The sequence below is a fragment of the Hippoglossus hippoglossus genome, chromosome 6 (genome assembly GCF_009819705.1).
Source record: "Hippoglossus hippoglossus isolate fHipHip1 chromosome 6, fHipHip1.pri, whole genome shotgun sequence".
In the NCBI taxonomy this organism is placed as follows: Eukaryota; Metazoa; Chordata; class Actinopteri; order Pleuronectiformes; family Pleuronectidae; genus Hippoglossus; species Hippoglossus hippoglossus.
In genome coordinates this window covers 22543094-22560593 of record NC_047156.1, presented here as the reverse complement: position 1 = coordinate 22560593, position 17500 = coordinate 22543094, and the positions used below count along the sequence as shown (strand labels likewise).

Sequence of the window (17500 nt, the reverse complement as noted above, 5' to 3'; positions counted from 1 at the left end):
TCTGCTCACACTCTATTGTCTTCTGATAATTTTCTGGATTTTGAATCTGGATTAAAATCAGTGACATATACAAGCATCTGTCATAACACCCCTTAACTAGTACGTCACAGTGAGTTGACTTTCCTGACTTTGAAATCTCACGCTCACAATCTCATCTATAGATGACGGCAAGAAACATAGAACATTGCATTCTCAAAACAAGACCAAGCACATGAACATGTCTCTTCATTATATATCATTAAGCACATGATTACTACCACTGTACAGTTTATATTCTGGACAAAGTGAAGATATCTGTCTATATCTTTGGTCTCTATTTTATTTAAATGTATTTTTATGCTTTATATAGTCATTTGAATTTTTGTCAAGAATTTCTTTTCTATCTGTTTTTGTTAGGCTGCCTGTCTTCTTCCGTTATAATTTGATTTCGTTATTTTTGCAGGCCACTGCTAAATGTTCTTCTGTGGAAACTGTAGCAGTTTATTTGGAACCACTGAAAGGATTTCAACACCAGCAATTATTTTATTTGTTAAATCTTATTGGACTTCCTCATAAAAGCTCTTACCCCAAGATGGATAAATATAGATAGGTATATAAATGCAAATATCAGTCAAGTAAACTGAAACAAATTAATAACAACAGATAATAATAATAACAAATATAATAGACAAATCATCACTTGCCTCCTTGACTTTCTTGCTGGGTTGCTGTTGAAGCAGCTGCAGGTGAATCTTTTGTTGTTGAGTCTTGTAAAACTCTTTCAGATGTTGCTGGGAAATGGTGAACCATTATTTCAAAGACACGTAATTCATTCTCAAACAACTTACAAAAAAATTCGTGAAATAGTAAACTTCAATATACATTAAGTTATAAATGGCCAACTGTAAAAATATTTCTGTCCCAAGAGTCTTTCCTTATTCAAGTGTGTGGTTTTGTTCTCAGATCAGACAGCGGTTAGTCTTTTTTACACTTCCTCAGCACTTTGTCAAAAAAAGAAAATATATTGGGTTAAATGTTTATATTCACAATCTATGGGTCGGTGGGTTAGTTTACTAATTTGTATTTTATTTACAACAGTATACTCACTAATTAACATTAACTTATATAATGCTTACTAGTTGTTTTTTGCTAGCTTGTTTTTTCCTTTAGAATACTTTTTCTTTCAATTATCATTCAAGATATCACCATGGTGTTTTGTGTTTGTCGGCCTCTGCAGACGTAACTCACTTAGTTTCACTTAACTTGATAGTTAGGGTGACAACTTAACAGTTAGTTAGGTTAACTTAATATTAACTTAATATTGCACTACATTTTTTGTTGCATTATGTTAAATAATTTATTCATTGAGTCGCAATATGGTCAGTTGGCTAGGCTAACTTTATATTGCATTGTAATTTTAATGCAATATATTATATAACATTAAGTACTGTAGTTACAGTATGGACAGTCATCCAGGGTATATTGCATTACATTTATATTTATGTTATATTGCATTTATTCCTTAAATTACTGTATTTTCAGTCCAATAAGTACAGTATTTGTGTAATGTAAATAAATTATACAAAGTCAAGTTAACCAGAGTCCTGTGCATTGGAACCAAAAACACTTGTACTGGTGTAAGTATTTTATAAATACCTGTTGGAGCAGAAGAGCTTGTTGCTTGTGGTGGATCAGAGCCTGCAGCTGGTTTGGAGAGAGCAGCTGTTGAATCTGCCGAGGAGCCATCATCGCCAGACACACCTTGAAGAGGAAGAGGAGGGATACGATGATGCACGAGAAACAGTCTACAGAGTGAAGGCGAGAGGACGAGTGCACCCGACAGAAGGCAAGTGTCAAGTGTTAAACAGTAATAACCATCCAATGGGAATCTTTCCAATCCAATTACCAAACAGTGCTGTCAACCTTTTGTGAACATCCTAATGTCGGATTGTGTCATTGACCCCAAATGAGATGGGAGATGGGCTGACCAGTTAATTAGCAACACAATTACATGCTTGTTGTGACTCTTAATAGAAGTGTATGGGTATTAATAAAGCCAAACACTGGCAGAATAATAACCGATCTGCACTGTTACTGATTGAGCGTCAAATAACAGAGTGATTGTGTCCGTCTCCTTCTGTAGTCAAACAGAGGCAGCGGCAATTGCCATGACTGCATTTTTAAAACAACAAAAGGTGCATACAAATTAAATATATGGTATTACAAATTATTTTAAAATATAATATGAATATATAATATAATGACATAGTGCTACATATTTATTTTTGCTAAAAAAATTCATTATGATAAATATCTCTTTATTTCTACACAGATAAAGTAATTTTCTCTACTTAAGTGCAGAGGCTGTGACTTGATTATGTTCTTCATAGGTTTCAGTAAAACCTCACTTTATCTCTATTGGTGTACAATCTTGGATGTAATAAAATAAGACTTTTGAGATATTCCCACACAAGTTTCCACCAGACAGATAAGACACTCCAAAAAACAATAAATCAGATAGTAGTAGTATCAGAGTGTCTGAATTACTTGTATCTGTTATTCATGATTTGGTCGTATTTAAGATTTAAACAATTATTATATTGATTAATGTGCTGATCAACAAAAAAAATGTATGTGAGTTAAACAGTTTCACGAAGCATTAACAGCCAGTTATATTTGATTTATGTATTTTCATTATTGTGTCCTGTACATTATGTGCCCAGCCTAAAGCAGGCTTACAATACACTATTATTTAGAAGAAGAATACAAAAGAAAGAAAGAAACCAAAGTAGCAGCATCAATATTAGCACTAAACAAATGAACCATCCTGGCGTTTTAGAAACAAAGGTAGCAACTTATGAGCATTTAACCTATACAACCAATCTGTCATTATCAGTGCACCAGAACATTTCTTAAGTTTGAAAGGACTATTCATGTATTCTATAATCTTAATTCATCATAATAAAGGCAACACAGAATAGAATGTGATTCATTCTCAACCTCTTTTAATTCACTCAATCTGTTGTCCACAGGGATGTTTTTAAAGAGACTAACGTTTGCTATAGCACAAGATTTAGTGCCGTTAGCGTGCTTGATTTTAATATATGATCGTAATTTCAGTTTTACTGCAACATCTTTTGACTATTTTTCGTCAAATGTAGCAAGTCACTATCTTTTAATTGTGTTCAAACTGCAAGGTCAATTATTTCTATACATATTATATTATAATTCAGCTTCCTCAAAAACAGCTGGAAGATCTGTTGCCAAAGGAGAGCTGTGTGATCAAAAGGAAAACCTTCTTATTGACCCTGTTTTCAGACACATTAAGCAAACGATTCCATGCATTATACGTGAGGACTTTCTCAGTTAGTAATAAAGCAAGTATCTCTGGTTTTTGAACTGTGACAATCAGAATAAACTAATGTCAGAAGTAGTGAAGAAATAAGATGAAAATGTGCAGTGTTTATTCAACTATTTAAAGTTTTTATGTACACGAGTTCTCCACATGTTAAGGGAACAGGAAATCGGTTTCCCCAAACTTAATATAACCAAAATCACCTAAATCAACTCATCTCAATAAACTTCCTCTCTATGAAAAAACAAAACACGTAGCTAATTATCATAGAACTGGTTGCACCAGTCAACAAAGCTGGTGTTTCGACCAGAAGTCAGCCACGTGTATGACAGTGTGCAGGGTAGTGTAACTGAGCCCAACAGCTAATTTAAAGATGCTGCCTTAGACTCGGGAAACGGTGATGGACAGTTTTATTAATTTTCTGACATTTTAATAAATGATAGTAAATTTAATTACTAAATAATGTATCAGAAAAATAAAAGCAGCTGCAGGTTTAGTCTTTTACTTTCTGTGTCCCTCCTGGATTTTCTTTGAAGCAAAGTTTTAAATAAGGCACTGACACCATTTGAGTGTGTGGCGTGCTACACAACAGATTACACATTGAGGCCCTGCTCTTTTATGAGAGAAGCCCGCTCTTCACTGTCAATAGTCTTCAACCGTAACATTTTAGAGTTTAACATTTAAAAACTTTCATATCACAAGTCATTATTGTGCTTTGAAGACTGGATTCACGACAGACAACATTGTCAACAGTGGTGATCATTAAGATGAAACCATTGATTATGCACAGCAGCAATGTTTTTATAATATTGTTCAAATATTTTAAGGTGTTTGAAGTTTAAGGCCTTTACAAGTCCTGATCAAAGTGAATTAAGAGAACAGGATGAGACTGTCAGGATGAGGAGCCGTCTGAAGGAGACGGAGACGACCACACACTCATTACCTTGTTGTTTCACTGATCCCGGAGATTAAGATTCCCAGGGATGGAATCGCAGCAGACAACCATAAAATGATCTTGGGCCATGCTCATTTCACTTTTCACTTTCACTTGCGTCTGCTTGGCAGAGGTCTGTGGACAATTACTCCTCCTCGGCTCTGACATGCAATCTAACAATTAAGTACAAACAGAGTTTTCTGCATGTCACCTCCCAGCTCGGATCAGATCTCAAATGAATTCCCTGCCACTGTCCACAGAACTGCAGGCTTGTGTTGGCTGTCCTGTCAGAGGATGTCCAATGTGGAGCTGACTGGCTGTATTTCTCCTGACATCTGTTTGCCAAAGACTGTGCTATTTCCCGCTTATGAAGAGGAGGAAGGAAGGAGAGGAGGAGGATGAAAGTACCTGTTTATGGTGGAGACTCTGCCAGTTTTCACCACTCACTCCACGGCAGGAGTCCCCATTAGCAACTCTCTCTGCCGCACTGTTGTCTGTGTGACTGAGCAGGCTGCTGGCGGCTGGAGTTTGACGGGCTGCCGTGGGACTGAGAGGAGACTCAGGCATCCCAGCTCAGGTCCTGAAAGAAAATATTCAACAATAAATAAACCGAAAATACACTGAAAATACACTTCAGCATAGCTGCTACATCACACCTTCATGTGGCTTTGCACTAAACACAAGGCAAGAAAGAAAAATATACTTTGTGATATTTAAAAATACAAAGCATGTGTGTTTTATTATAGGGCATACAAAGAGAAAGGAAGAAAAAATATTTGCACAGTTGAAACAAACAATGCAAGGTTTGGAATCTAATGAAATGCTGTAGATACAGTTTAAAGAACCACACATACGAGCAATAAAAACCAACCTCTCACATTCACAATCACTGGGCACAAACAGGAGTTTTACTTCAAGGGATACAACACAAGAAGATACTGTCATCCCATGTCCATAACTGAGAGCTCTGTGCTGCCTTTAAATCTCCCAGAATAACATTATAAACATACGTACCATTTAGCTGAAGACAGAGCAGCCGGGCAGAGTTGGTGTCTCCCACTCATACGGTTCGGAGTGAGGATGGGGGAGAAAGTGCTCCAGCTGTGTGTCTACCTGAGAGGGAGGAGCCACAGCTGCAGTCACTAAAGTAGACAGACAGAGAAAAGAAGTTGATCACCAGGTTGTGAAAAAAAAGATGAAAATCAGCCTGAGCTGCAGACAATTATTTTTATTTTAGGGCTTGAAATAGTTTTAAATTAAGAGAGCGTCCCTGGTGAGTAGTGGAGATTTTCTACATTCAAGCTTCCCTAGAAATTCACACAAATCAATACACAGCACATCTAATAATGCAAAGATTATTTATATTGTGGCATGAAAACATAACCCTGTGATATTCAGTTACCCATTTGGCTGTGAGAATGCATTCATTTCCTTTGTTGATATTCATAGACATACTGTATGCAATCAGGTAACAGTAAAAAAAATAAAAAATATATCCTCAATCTGAGCATCGTTTATTGTCTTTAATGGTGAAAACAACGGGCCCTTTGAGAAAAGACAAGTATAGTTGTCTGTGACTTTATTTAGACATAAGAAATTTAAACAACAAAAAGAGCTCTGTGGCTTCAACTGTCAAACTGTTATCAAAGAGCTATTTACAGTAGGGTAGTGCACTTTTACTTGAATAGCACATTAGTGCGTCTACAACAAACAAATAGAAGTGTGTTGATTCGAACTGCTGATAAACACCCGGAGTGCAGAAGTTCAACACAGACACCTGAAATTACTCTGATGTAATAAAACATTATACAGGAAGTTTCTGCTCAGTCACATTTTCACGTTTTTCATTCTCTTCTATGTAGTATTATGTATTGGGGTGGCTGTGGCTCACGAGGTAGAGCGGGTGGTCCACTAACCAGCTGCTCTGCAGTGCAGTTTGATCCCAGTCTCCCCCTTTCTGCATATCAAAGTGTCCATGGGCCCAAATGGCCCCTGAGTGTAAAAGTGATGTGTGATAGAGAAAGTGCTGCATATACATGTATGAATCGTGTGTGCATGGGTGAGTGTCAAAAACTGGTCTGTTGAGAGCTCCATAAATACAGACCATTTATTTTTGCTTTTCCTTTATGCAAACCTAAAGCTGTTTTTCTTTTAATGTCAGCTCTTTATTGTGGAACATGTTTTACAGACTGCAGGTGCAGCAGAGGCCAGGCTGTTCTAACATCAAGACTCATTCTCCTCTGGTGAGATGAGAGGGATTTCAAGGTAGGAACAGAAGCCTTGAATACATTATTTTCATTTCACGTGCTTTTATATTTCGATGTTTATTTCGTGTCGTAGTGCAACGAACAAACAACATAAATATACAGAGTAATATCTTCGACTACCACATGTCAAAGATTAAACTATTTTTACTATGTATGTATTTATGTAAGAGACAGTTGAGCATTGAGGCCAAAATGTTTCTTTCTCTCATACAAAACATGTAGGGCAGATATAAGAGCAATTAATGATTGAAATGTAGATATTGTTACCAAGGTAACTTTCTGCCACCTACTGGATCAGTATTTACCTGTCCTGAAGCTTTTATGGAAGAAAAAAGTAGCACACGTGTGTTCAGTGTATTCAGCCACAGGAAAAAAACCTTCCTTAGCAATTTCAGGGGTGAAATTAAAAGTTCACTCTGTAAGGCAATGGTTTTATTAACTCTTTAGGGACGGGGGTCACACACCAGCAGCCAGGAGTCCTGCGGGGGTTGTGCTGCTGGTGTCGTGATGTCATGTTATTAGTCTCAATACGGTGCAGTTTGTGTTGTACCAGCAGTAACACTGTCACATCAGTGCGGTTGACAGGAAAACAGCACTGTGTCATCCAGCTGGGGGGTTGTACCCAGCCCACATGGACACTCCAGGGCAGACAGCATGGGTGAGTCCACTCCAAATACCTCCACGGGAACGGTGGCTCCAGAAAACCCTGCTGGAAGTCTCTCAGGCGAGCTCAGTGGACGCCCCAGTGATGGCCCCGGCCGCAGAGGCTCACCTTCACAAAGGTTCCACCATCGCTTTGTAGACGGACGCCAGGTTGAGTTTCTGGGAGGGGGAGGAAAGGATGACTGTGGCGATCAGAGCAACGTAGGAGAGCGAAGGTTTACGGCTGTGTATTCCTAAGAGAGGGATTGTCTGAGGAGCTCATCGTGGTCTCTGGAGGATGGACTGGGTCTGTGAGGATCATCCCATAGGTGCTGACACCCTCTAGCATTGATTTTTTTTTAAAATAATTTCTCTGATGCTCTCCTCCATGATGTTGCATCCTGTCAGATAGATGTTGTCTTGTTCCTCCTATCCCTGTATTTATTGTATAATTTTTACTAGTTTAAGTACCCTGCCTGTATCCGATCCCACATCCTCTGACAGCTTGGTTCTTTCCTGTTGGACATAACACTGGACATCTCCTGTCTTCTATGTAACTTAACATGTCTTTATGCTGTTCATATCTTAGGGTGGAGGTCACCATTCTTCAGTTCAGACAAAACACTTACTACTTACTTACTATTAAAATATGCATTAGTTTTGCCCAGTAAGATTATGAATGAACAGGACACAGGAAGTAACACAAACAGTAATAGTATAGTATTCATAACAGTAAACTGTGTAATTCTAATATCCGCAGTTTGATCTTGAGGGAAAGTGGTCTCTCCCCATGTCAGACTCAGAGAGTGATTTATTGGTCAGAGGTGAATATTTTGGAGGCCTAAAGAATGTAAAGGCCATTTGGTCCGTTTTAGTCCTCATGTGACCTATTGCGGGCCAAAAGCAACAATCAGAAATAGCCGTCAAGGTAAAAGTCATGGTTGTAGTGCAAATACCATTCTCAGAGAGCAATTACAGCAGTTGAGACAAAAAAGGTGAAGATTTTGCAAAAAGAAAATGAGATAATCATTGATCTACTGTATATTGTAAATGATATCCCATAAACACATGATATTTTCTCTTCCTGAGCTTAGATTGCTAAACATAGTTTAAGTCCCTTCTGGCCTATTTATAGTGTTGGCCCTTGCAACAATGTCATCTGTAACTCGACTCCATCTGTTAAGTCAGAGCATGTTGAATGTCAGTTGCCAGAAGCAGAAGCACTGCAAGTCATTTCCCGCTGACTCTCTCACAGAGAGCCCCATGGAGTTTGTGGGACAGCCGAGACTTTCCGGGACCTGTAACCTCCTAGGAGTGCCAGGCCCCAGCTCCTTGGACGAAGACAGTGATGAGGGTGAAGATGTTATTTGCATCAGGCCCAAATCCTCTCCCCTCCCACGGAGAAAGAGCTCTTCCACTGACGAGGAATGGGAGCCCGAGCCCCCCCTCAGCGGCTCCAGGAGAGTGTCCTTTGCAGACTCCAAGGGCCTCAGTTTGGTGCAAGTGAAGGAGTTTGACACATGGGATGTGCCCAAGCTGCCAGGGTACGGCTCCCCTGAGGGTGAAGGTACAGAGGCAGAGGAGTACTTCCTGTCTCCTCACACGTTCTCCCTTCCGTTGTCCACTGAGGAGCTGTTCGTCAAAGTGCGGGACCAGAGGTTGGAGCTGGAGACAATCGAGTTACTTCACAATAAGACGACAATACTGAAAGGCGTGATCCGTGTCCTCAACATCTCCTTCAGTAAAACAGTGTATGTCCGAACCACGTTGGACGCCTGGTCCAGCTACTTTGACCTCCTGGCAGAGTTCGTCCCCTGTTCCAATGACAGTCTGATGGATTGCTTCTCATTCAAGCTCACCTTGGTGCCCCCGTTCGGGGAGCAGGGAGCCAGAGTGGAGTTTTGTCTGCGGTACGAGACTCCAGTGGGGACATTCTGGGCCAACAACAACAACAGGAATTATGTGCTGTTCTGTCACCAGAGGGTGAAAGACAAACCACAGAGGGACAACGTGAACAAGAAAAGCTGCCTTAAGACAGTCAGGTGAAGAGCTGTGTGTTTAACTGTGAAGGATTTTAAAATGTCAATACTATTATATGGCTTATAGTATATTATATTTAATCTAATTATAAGAATCATGGATGGAAGAATAGACTGTCCAATTTCTGCCATTCAATTTCAAGAATATGTGTAAAGCATTTGCTTAAAGTTTGAAGCAAATTATTTGAACATATCGTTAAGAAAGCTCCTCTGTAGTATATAATAGTGCATCGTCGTCTCGTGGTGTGTTAGTTGGCGAGAGACACACATGAGACAGACCTAATTTTATTTTATTAATTCACAGTCAGAACTTCTTTGCGGAAAACATCTCAACCACGGATGCTTCTCCTGAGGAGAGTACTTCAGCTATTTCAGGTGAATATTAATTCAGCTGATTGTGAACTTAAGAAAATATTTGTTAATTTTGAAGAATGACAAACACAATGTGCAATATTGCTTTTTTCCAGTTGTGTCAAAATATGCAGAGGAAGCGACCACGATGAAAGCCAAGCAAATCTCTGATGGTGAAGATGGACAAAAAACAAAGGTAAGTTCTTTTTTTCATTATTACTTGACACAGGACATAACAAACCAGTTCACTATCACATTTTGTGTTTTGCTTTAAGACTATTTAGTTGCCAAATGCAATTGAATACACAAGATTATAAATTTTCTTTTTGCAACAAAACTGTGTTTGCAGGTTTGTTACACCAGTATCTATGAAAGGGAACTTTAAGACACTATGGTTTGTTTGTGAGGTACAGGAGAAACTTAACATGAGCCTGGGTGCACTTTCTGAGAGAATGTCACTTGACTGCAGCCTGAGAAGCTCCGCCCTGTTGTACTTTGCTCCAAAAGGACAAGACGTTCATGCTGTTTGCACTTCCCCTGTGTCTCATATTTTGCATGCACGCTATTTTCTAATCACTTTAGTATTAGATAAAAACGTAGGCTACAGTATTTAACGTAACGTTCCTTTGTGACTTACAACTTTAAATCCCCACTCCCTTTTATTAAAAAAGCATGGCCGATATTAATCTTCTCTTGTTGTTGATGGACAGAACGAGAATAGACGAATCAGCAGCCGAAGAAGTGGCAGGAAGGCCGCGCGGATCGCTCGGGCCCAAAGAGAGAAGGGAGGGAGCGACACTGAAAGGGAGGAAACCCTTCCAGAAGCAAAACAGGCAGCATGTGAAGAAAAGCAGGTGGAAAAGCATTCAGATGTGCCGTCACTGTCCGAGGGAGGCAACAGATCAGAACTTTCTCAGGTTGTTTCAGAGGCCCTGGAAACATGCAGCAAATCCCTTCTTGATGTTCTACATGATACGTCACTGGGGGATGACAGCAGATCTAACAGCGAGCCAGAGAAACCTGAGAGCAAACATTTGACTGACTCTGCAACATTAACAGGTGGTGGGAGTGCCACGGATACGTCAGATAAACCATTGCATTCACATGACGAGTCTGCTCCTGCAAAGTCAGTCTGCAGAGCTGAGGGTGAAACTCAGGAGCAACACACAAGCTATGAATCCGCTAACAACTCTGTGGTCAACAGTGTAACTTCAGTAGTGACCAGTGACGGCCTTGTTAGCCAAAACACCAACTTCACATTTGGAACTGTGGTGGCTCCACTGTATCAGCAGATGTTTGGGAGAGCGGGATGTGAGAGTGAAAACTTAGGTGAGTGGGGAAATCCTATTCAAGCAACACTGAGTATTGGAGAATCAACTCATAGTTATCCTCACACTGAAGGGAAAGAGAGCTGCGGCACTCTTCTAACAGATCTTAGAAATAACGCTGACACATCTCAGGGAAATGTGATTAACACTCAGGAATCACACCAAGAGAACTTAGATGCCATTTCAAATAATCCTCCCAATGAGGAAGAGCAGACAGGTTTGTATGAGACGGCAGGTGACATTCAGGACAGTATAGAAAATCTACTGCATCCAGGTGAGGTCGTACAGGGCTGCACAAATGCATCTGATTTTCCTAAAACTCTGTCTGGAGCAGAAGTAAATATTTTACATACAGATTTGTTAAGTACACAAGTACCCACTGAGAGTTTACATCAGCAGGGAGATGCACAGGAAGACAGTCTGTCATGTGACTTTCAAAACCAAAAATCTAAAGAAGAAGCAGCACAGGCTCAGCCTCCAGAGAATACAAGTTCACAAACTATATCTAAAAGAGATACAACTGAAGCAGATGACGTCACTGCCAGTGTAGAAAATTTGCTTCTGCCACTTCAGCCTGATGGTGATGAGACAGTCCAACAAACCAGCAAGGGTGGAGAAGATGACATAGAAGATTGTAAACACACACCAGTATCAACAACCAAGGCATCTCCAGAGGTGGATAACCTTGTAGAACCTGATGAAGATTTGACTCCCAACACGGTCCATCATTCAGCTGCAAGACAAACTGAGAATATCTACATGTCTAATGGTGAAGATGCTGAGGGAAACTATTCCTCAACACCCGGGACCTCTCAGGAAACTCAGACAGAAACTCAGACAGAAACTAGAAATGGGGAGGAACAAAACAAGTTGACTAACAATCGGTATGAGGATGAAAAAGAACATTCAGGTGAAGCTGAGGTCAACGACGAGGAAGATGAGTCAATGACACAAGCAACAGTGAGGGACAATCACACATGTGGCAATGATACATTTGTGGAGTCGAAAGAGGAAGAATCTTTAAAAGATGAACCAATGTCAGCAGCCATACTACGGGAGGATTTAGCAGACACTACTGAAGAGAATAACTGGGAAATGATGGTTGAAGAGGACGAGAAGAATATTTTAGCAGATCAGGAGGAAAACAAGGCAACGTTTTTAAAAGCAGACACTGAGACAGAGCAAGGAGGACGCTCAGAGGACACAGGGATAGAGACAGAATTAGAAGACAGAAATTCAGCAGAGAGGGAAAAAGGCCTGGCCGAGGAGCTCAGTGATGCAGGGGAGAACGGGACTGAGGCTAAAGAAGCCGAGGGGCTGGAGGACAAGGAGAGCGATGGAGAGGAAATATGGAAGGTGGGAGAATTAGAAAATGTTCAAGCCAAAAATACAGAAAAGAAAGAAGCTGAGGAGGAACACAGAGATGGGGATATTGAAATGGAGAAGGGAGAGGAACAAGAGGAGACAGAGTTAGAGAAAGAACAACACTTTGCAGAGATGCAAGAGGTCAGTAACGGAAGGAACGGTGTCCGAGAAGAGGAGGAGATAGAAGGGGAGGAGGAAATGCAAACAGATTTGAACAATGGAGATGATGATGGCGTGGTGTGGGACGATCAAATAAAACCAAGGGAGGAAAACGCAGAGGAGGAGAATCCAAATTACGAAGTGGAGATTGCATTGGATGGAGCAGGAGACTCAGAGGTTGTAGATCCAGACTCAGAGAGCATGACAGCAGAGGACGGAGAAGATGAAGTAACGTGTTTTGAAGAGATGTTAGACGTCACACAAGTTAAGGAGGAGGGTTTATCTGCTCAGATGAACCGTGTGCAGGCCTGTAACAAAGACAGGGAGGAGGGAAGTGCACACATTCCAGCTGAAATATATTTTTACAAAGAGGAGGATTTTCAAGGCACTGAGAATGACACAAATAACCGATCAGAAGCTGAGCGTTTGTCCTCGGCCATGGAGGGAGACTCGTGCATTTTAACAGATGAGCCCGAAGGTGACCAAACAGGCCACGACAGCGCAGAGTCCGACTCAGACGACGAGGTGGAGTTGTACATGCACTGTCTCAGGGCTGTTCACACTGGGGCTCAGGCCAACAAAGACAAAAACAAAGACAAAAACAAAGACACGGGTTTCAGTATGGGTAAAAGGCCGTCTGTAAACCGGGGCAAACTGCTTTCCACGCCCATGCCCTCCATCACTGAGTCTCTGGATGAAGACCCACACCTCAGCTGCCATCAGGACAACCACGAAGACACGGATGCAGCAGATGTCCAACCTGCAGCCGCAGCTCCGTCACTGCTGGGCGGACAGGAGACAGTGAATACAAACGTTTCCTGGTGGAAAGAGACTTTTTCCTGCAGCAACCTATCAAGGACTTTGCTATGCATCACATTGTTGGTGTTTTTTTTTGTCGTGGCTTACCATTATGACTTTTTTGCTTGTTTTGGGCTCTACTTGATATCAGTGGTTTGGCTCTGCTTTCAAGGAGAGAGAAAACCAGCGAAGAATAACAACAGAATAGGTTGAAATAAATTGTCCACCAATCATCCATCCATTGTCTATGCCGCTAATCCCACCTGACATTGGACAAGAGGCACGTTACACCCTGGACAGGTCACCAGCGTATCACAGGGACGAACCATTCACTCTCACTTACACATCTGTGTTCAGTTTAGAAACTCCAATTTAACTGCACGTGTTTGGACTGTGAGAGGAAACCTGGGTACCTGGAGAGAACCCACACAGACACGGGGAGAACATGCAAAGTCCAAACAGGAAATCTCCCACTGAACCAGGATTGGAACCGGGAACCTTCTAGCTGTGAGGTGACACCCTGATATACAAATAAAATTATCTTTCATATGGGATAATGGACTCCTTTTGTTCTGCAAACCATCATGCCTGCTCTTTAGCTGTGTCTCCATTCAGGGGCCGCATCCTTCGTAGGCTGCATTTGAAGACAAATTGTGTCACAGCGACACAACAAGGCTGTCTCCTCCAAGTGTGGCTGACAAATATGTCCTTCCATCCCTGAGAAACCATTCTTCCCAGCCCGACCAATCCCAGAATTCATTGCACTTCCAAAACAACAATTAGACAACAGTGACAAATAATGGGCATTGATTTAAAGAATATATCAGGGTAAATGTTATGTTTTCCCTATGGGAGGATGTTGACTCTCTGTTGTCAAGAGTATGAACCAATTTTCTTGCTTTACTGTACATAAAACTTAGTGACGACTCAGCCAACAGGCTGAGGACCAGTGCTCACAGACCACTTTTGCAGAACATTACTCAAGTGAAACCCATCCGTTTGCTGTGTATGTGAACGCTACCCTATAGTATCCTAGTATTTGTAGTAGTTACACCTAGTTTTCATAAGTCTATAATGAATAAAATGAACTATAGAAAAATCATTTCATGTGTCAGTGACTTTTATTATTGTTGGAGGTCACAGCTCGTATAATAGACTAATGATAGCAGCCACCTGACAGTGAATAAAGTAGGAACTGATTTAATTAAAATCAATGCAGTTTATTACTTGCTATTTACTTGCTTACAAATAAAAAGCAGGATTTGTAGTCTTGGGATATTTTTCTCTAAAGGTGGCAGGTTAGTAGATAATCCAACAAAAAGAAAACCTGAATGAGTGTGTTATTACAGAGATCTGTGGTCATACCCCCGAACTCTTACTCTAAAATCAGTTGTCACCACCTATCACTTCTAAAATATGTTTGGCATCAAGCTGAAAAACACAAAGATTAACCTATATTTTAATACCATTTAGATGCCGTGGGATTTTCAAGCTGCAGACTGAAAGTTGATATTTACGCATTGAAAAAAAAATCTCAAGGGACATGGTAGGGAACAGTTTTTTCATGAATTATTCCCCATCTTGTTCCATCTTCCCTTATCTTTCTCTGGGAAAGAATGTCAGGGTGAAGTTGTTCCAAGTTGAGGATAAACCCTGAGCCAAGTTCGTGCAGAGTTCTGACAGTTCTGTCTGTAAAGTGTTAATCCGCAACATTAAATCTAGCAAAGGAGAGTTCACCTCAGACAGCTTCAACTGCCTGTTCAGAGTACAGGTTGGTAAATATTTTATCTCAGAATAAATCAGCAGAGTCAAATAAAGTGACTTGTTGTTGAAGCACGTAGTCCCTGCTCCCTGTTTGAACCCTGGACACAGCTGCCGTCATGTACTCGCCTGGGGATACCAGGGCAGCCCGCCATGAGGATTACCTCTCGCCTTTGCCAGGAAAACATATTTTAGTCCCCCAAAGAAACACACTAACATTTCTGACACGATTGGACACACAAAGGAAGGGTCTATCTGTTCAAATGGAACGAATAAATGTTTATACCTTCATTATTGTTTCAATTCCAAATGAAGCCTCCAGGGGTACCAGGCTATGCGAATACACTTTTTTTCTATAAATTGTATATCTGTGACTTGAGTCCTATGATTCAACCCAGCTTGCTGTTTCTGAAACAAACTTATACTGTCAGTCTGGTTATACTGGGTTCATTTTTACCCTGTGCAAAGAGTTAGCTGCTAGCAGGATATTGTTTTTACCTGTGTGTGTGTGTGTGTGTGTGTGTGTGTGTGTGTGTGTGTGTGTGTGTGTGTGTGTGTGTGTGTGTGTGTGTGTGTGTCAGTTGGGATTTGCTCCAGCCCCCTGCAACCTTCAAAGGGTAAATGGTGTAGATAATTGATGGATGAATGGATGCATGGATGGATTATTCAAATATCTAAAAAACATTGCCTGATACAGAATGCACATTACTTGTCTCATGCTTTTCATTAAACATTATATAACCCTGTTATTTGATGCAATGTGTTTTTGGCATTGCAGTAATCAGGTTTTTTTTGCTTTGCACATGAGCTTATCTGGCCATGTATCATTAGAGCATGTTGTCTGAACCCAACACTAATCAGATTACATATACAGCCAACTGTCTGTATGAGCTCTTTTTATGCTCGAGTGCAGTGATAAATCAAATGTACCGTGAGTATACAGACCAACGTTTACAGTCAGACAGTATTATAGTGCCACCGTCAACATTTTGAGCATAAGAGACTATTTCCTGTCTATTAAATCAAATATTCACACTAAAATACATGATTTATGGTCTGAGCCACACTGTAAACAGAAACATTCTAATTAATACAGTAAAAACAAACTAGCTACAATGGTAACCAATGACATAAATTATCATTTATAAGGCCTTTCTTTTCCTGTTTACCACAAGCAGCCTTTATGTAAGACCTCGCATGATGAGGCTAGAAATAAAACTAGAAATGTGTTATGGTGTAATTACATCCACAGTACCACAGAGAAAGACGCAGGCCGACAGTATCTGTGATGAACAGTGCAGCACTGATCATGTGCTATTTGTTATAGAAGGATACGCTATAGCTACCAGTGATATAAGTATTTAACTATTAATAAGAATTTCTAACTTAAGTCTGGATAAGAGCGCTTTAGATACAATCACAGTTGTCCTAAGTTCAACTCTTAAATCAGGACAAAATCCCCGTTGAAACTATTTTCACAGCTGTAAAGACTGAACCACTTAAACATTGTTAACCTGATTCCTTTTGATGAACGTGGACAAATGTGTACAGAGATATGAACATGGTAGAATGATGAGGAGGAGAAATATCGCGAGATCTGTATTTGAAAATGTGGGGTCCACCCATGACAAATAACAATGAAGCCATGTGGGTAAAACAACAAACACAGATAACACAAGTCAAGTCGGATGCACAAGAACGACATTTTTGGATTTTACATTTCTAATACTAAATGAAGGATGTTTGATTCAACTTTTGCAATTAAAATCTGTCAATATGCAGATAGTTTTTTCTGCTGATTGTTCACTGTATTGAATGCACAAGGTAAATGTATAATTCTTTTTAGTACAGGTGTTCTACAGCATCCTCCAAAGCTTTTCATGTGATGTCAACATCCTGTTGTTTCCATCCATCCACTATACTGCTTATCCTTTGAGGGTCGTAGCCAACATCTGGCATTAGAGGGAGAGGCCCTTGAAAAGTTTGCCAGCATAATGCAGGGCTGACATATACAGACAAACATCCATTCACGCTTGCATTCACAGACAGTTTTAAGTTTAATTATTAACCTTATGTCTTTGGGCTGTGTGAGGAAGCCAGAGCCCCTGCTGAACTGGGATTTAAACTAAGAACCTTCACGCTGTGACAGTGCTTACAACTCTTGTGCCAACAATTTAAGTTTCCCTAACTCAAAGTAATCTTTGCTTGTTATTGGTCTTGTGTGCAGTATTAATTTCTTAGGCAACTTTAACATTTTCAAATAATAATCTTCCTTTTTCCACCATTCAAGATGTCTAATGCACCTGAATAATATGAACCTCATGCTAAACATAATACTATGCGAGGACTTTCCAATGGCCTCTCCCCACACTATCCAAGCATCATGTTCATGCCCAGTCACACTCTCTCAAATCTGTTGTGCAGACTACATCCATTTCTGGGCTTAATCTGATTATCTCACTTGCAGTTCACCAAAGGTCTTTTTATGTAGCAGCATCTCTGCCAAATCCCAGTAGGTAGTA

General features: G+C 40.4%; 2 protein-coding genes across 2 annotated transcripts; one reads left to right on the top strand and one right to left on the bottom strand.

Moving 5' to 3' along the window:
• Nucleotides 1-143: 143 nt before the first annotated feature.
• Nucleotides 144-5336, bottom strand: LOC117763226 (forkhead box protein P2-like). Its single transcript, XM_034588188.1, has 5 exons — nt 5283-5336; nt 4677-4848; nt 1636-1740; nt 684-770; nt 144-155 (listed from the first exon to the last, which is right to left on the bottom strand). Exons 2-5 carry the CDS (start codon nt 4833-4835, stop codon nt 144-146), a joined length of 363 nt encoding a protein of 120 aa, XP_034444079.1. The 5' UTR covers nt 4836-4848; nt 5283-5336.
• A 3080-nt stretch (nt 5337-8416) lies between these two features.
• Nucleotides 8417-13637, top strand: ppp1r3ab (protein phosphatase 1, regulatory subunit 3Ab). Its single transcript, XM_034588883.1, has 4 exons — nt 8417-9219; nt 9521-9591; nt 9684-9763; nt 10278-13637. The coding sequence occupies exons 1-4, from the start codon at nt 8441-8443 to the stop codon at nt 13428-13430; spliced, it is 4083 nt and encodes a 1360-aa protein (XP_034444774.1). The 5' UTR covers nt 8417-8440; the 3' UTR covers nt 13431-13637.
• The last annotated feature ends 3863 nt before the right edge of the window (nt 13638-17500 follow it).

What these genes read in the sequence shown, in the direction of transcription:
- LOC117763226 (XM_034588188.1), bottom strand. Translation starts at nt 4,835, where the DNA reads ATGCCTGAGTCTCCTCTCAGTCCCACGGCAGCCCGTCAAACTCCAGCC. An exon ending in AGAGTCTCCACCATAAACAG is followed by an intron (nt 1,741 to 4,676) that starts GTACTTTCATCC and finishes TTCCTCTTCAAG; the next exon opens with GTGTGTCTGGCGATGATGGC. An exon ending in AAGCTCTTCTGCTCCAACAG is followed by an intron (nt 771 to 1,635) that starts GTATTTATAAAA and finishes ACCATTTCCCAG; the next exon opens with CAACATCTGAAAGAGTTTTA.
- ppp1r3ab (XM_034588883.1), top strand. Translation starts at nt 8,441, where the DNA reads ATGGAGTTTGTGGGACAGCCGAGACTTTCCGGGACCTGTAACCTCCTA. An exon ending in AGCTGCCTTAAGACAGTCAG is followed by an intron (nt 9,220 to 9,520) that starts GTGAAGAGCTGT and finishes ATTAATTCACAG; the next exon opens with TCAGAACTTCTTTGCGGAAA. An exon ending in GAGTACTTCAGCTATTTCAG is followed by an intron (nt 9,592 to 9,683) that starts GTGAATATTAAT and finishes GCTTTTTTCCAG; the next exon opens with TTGTGTCAAAATATGCAGAG.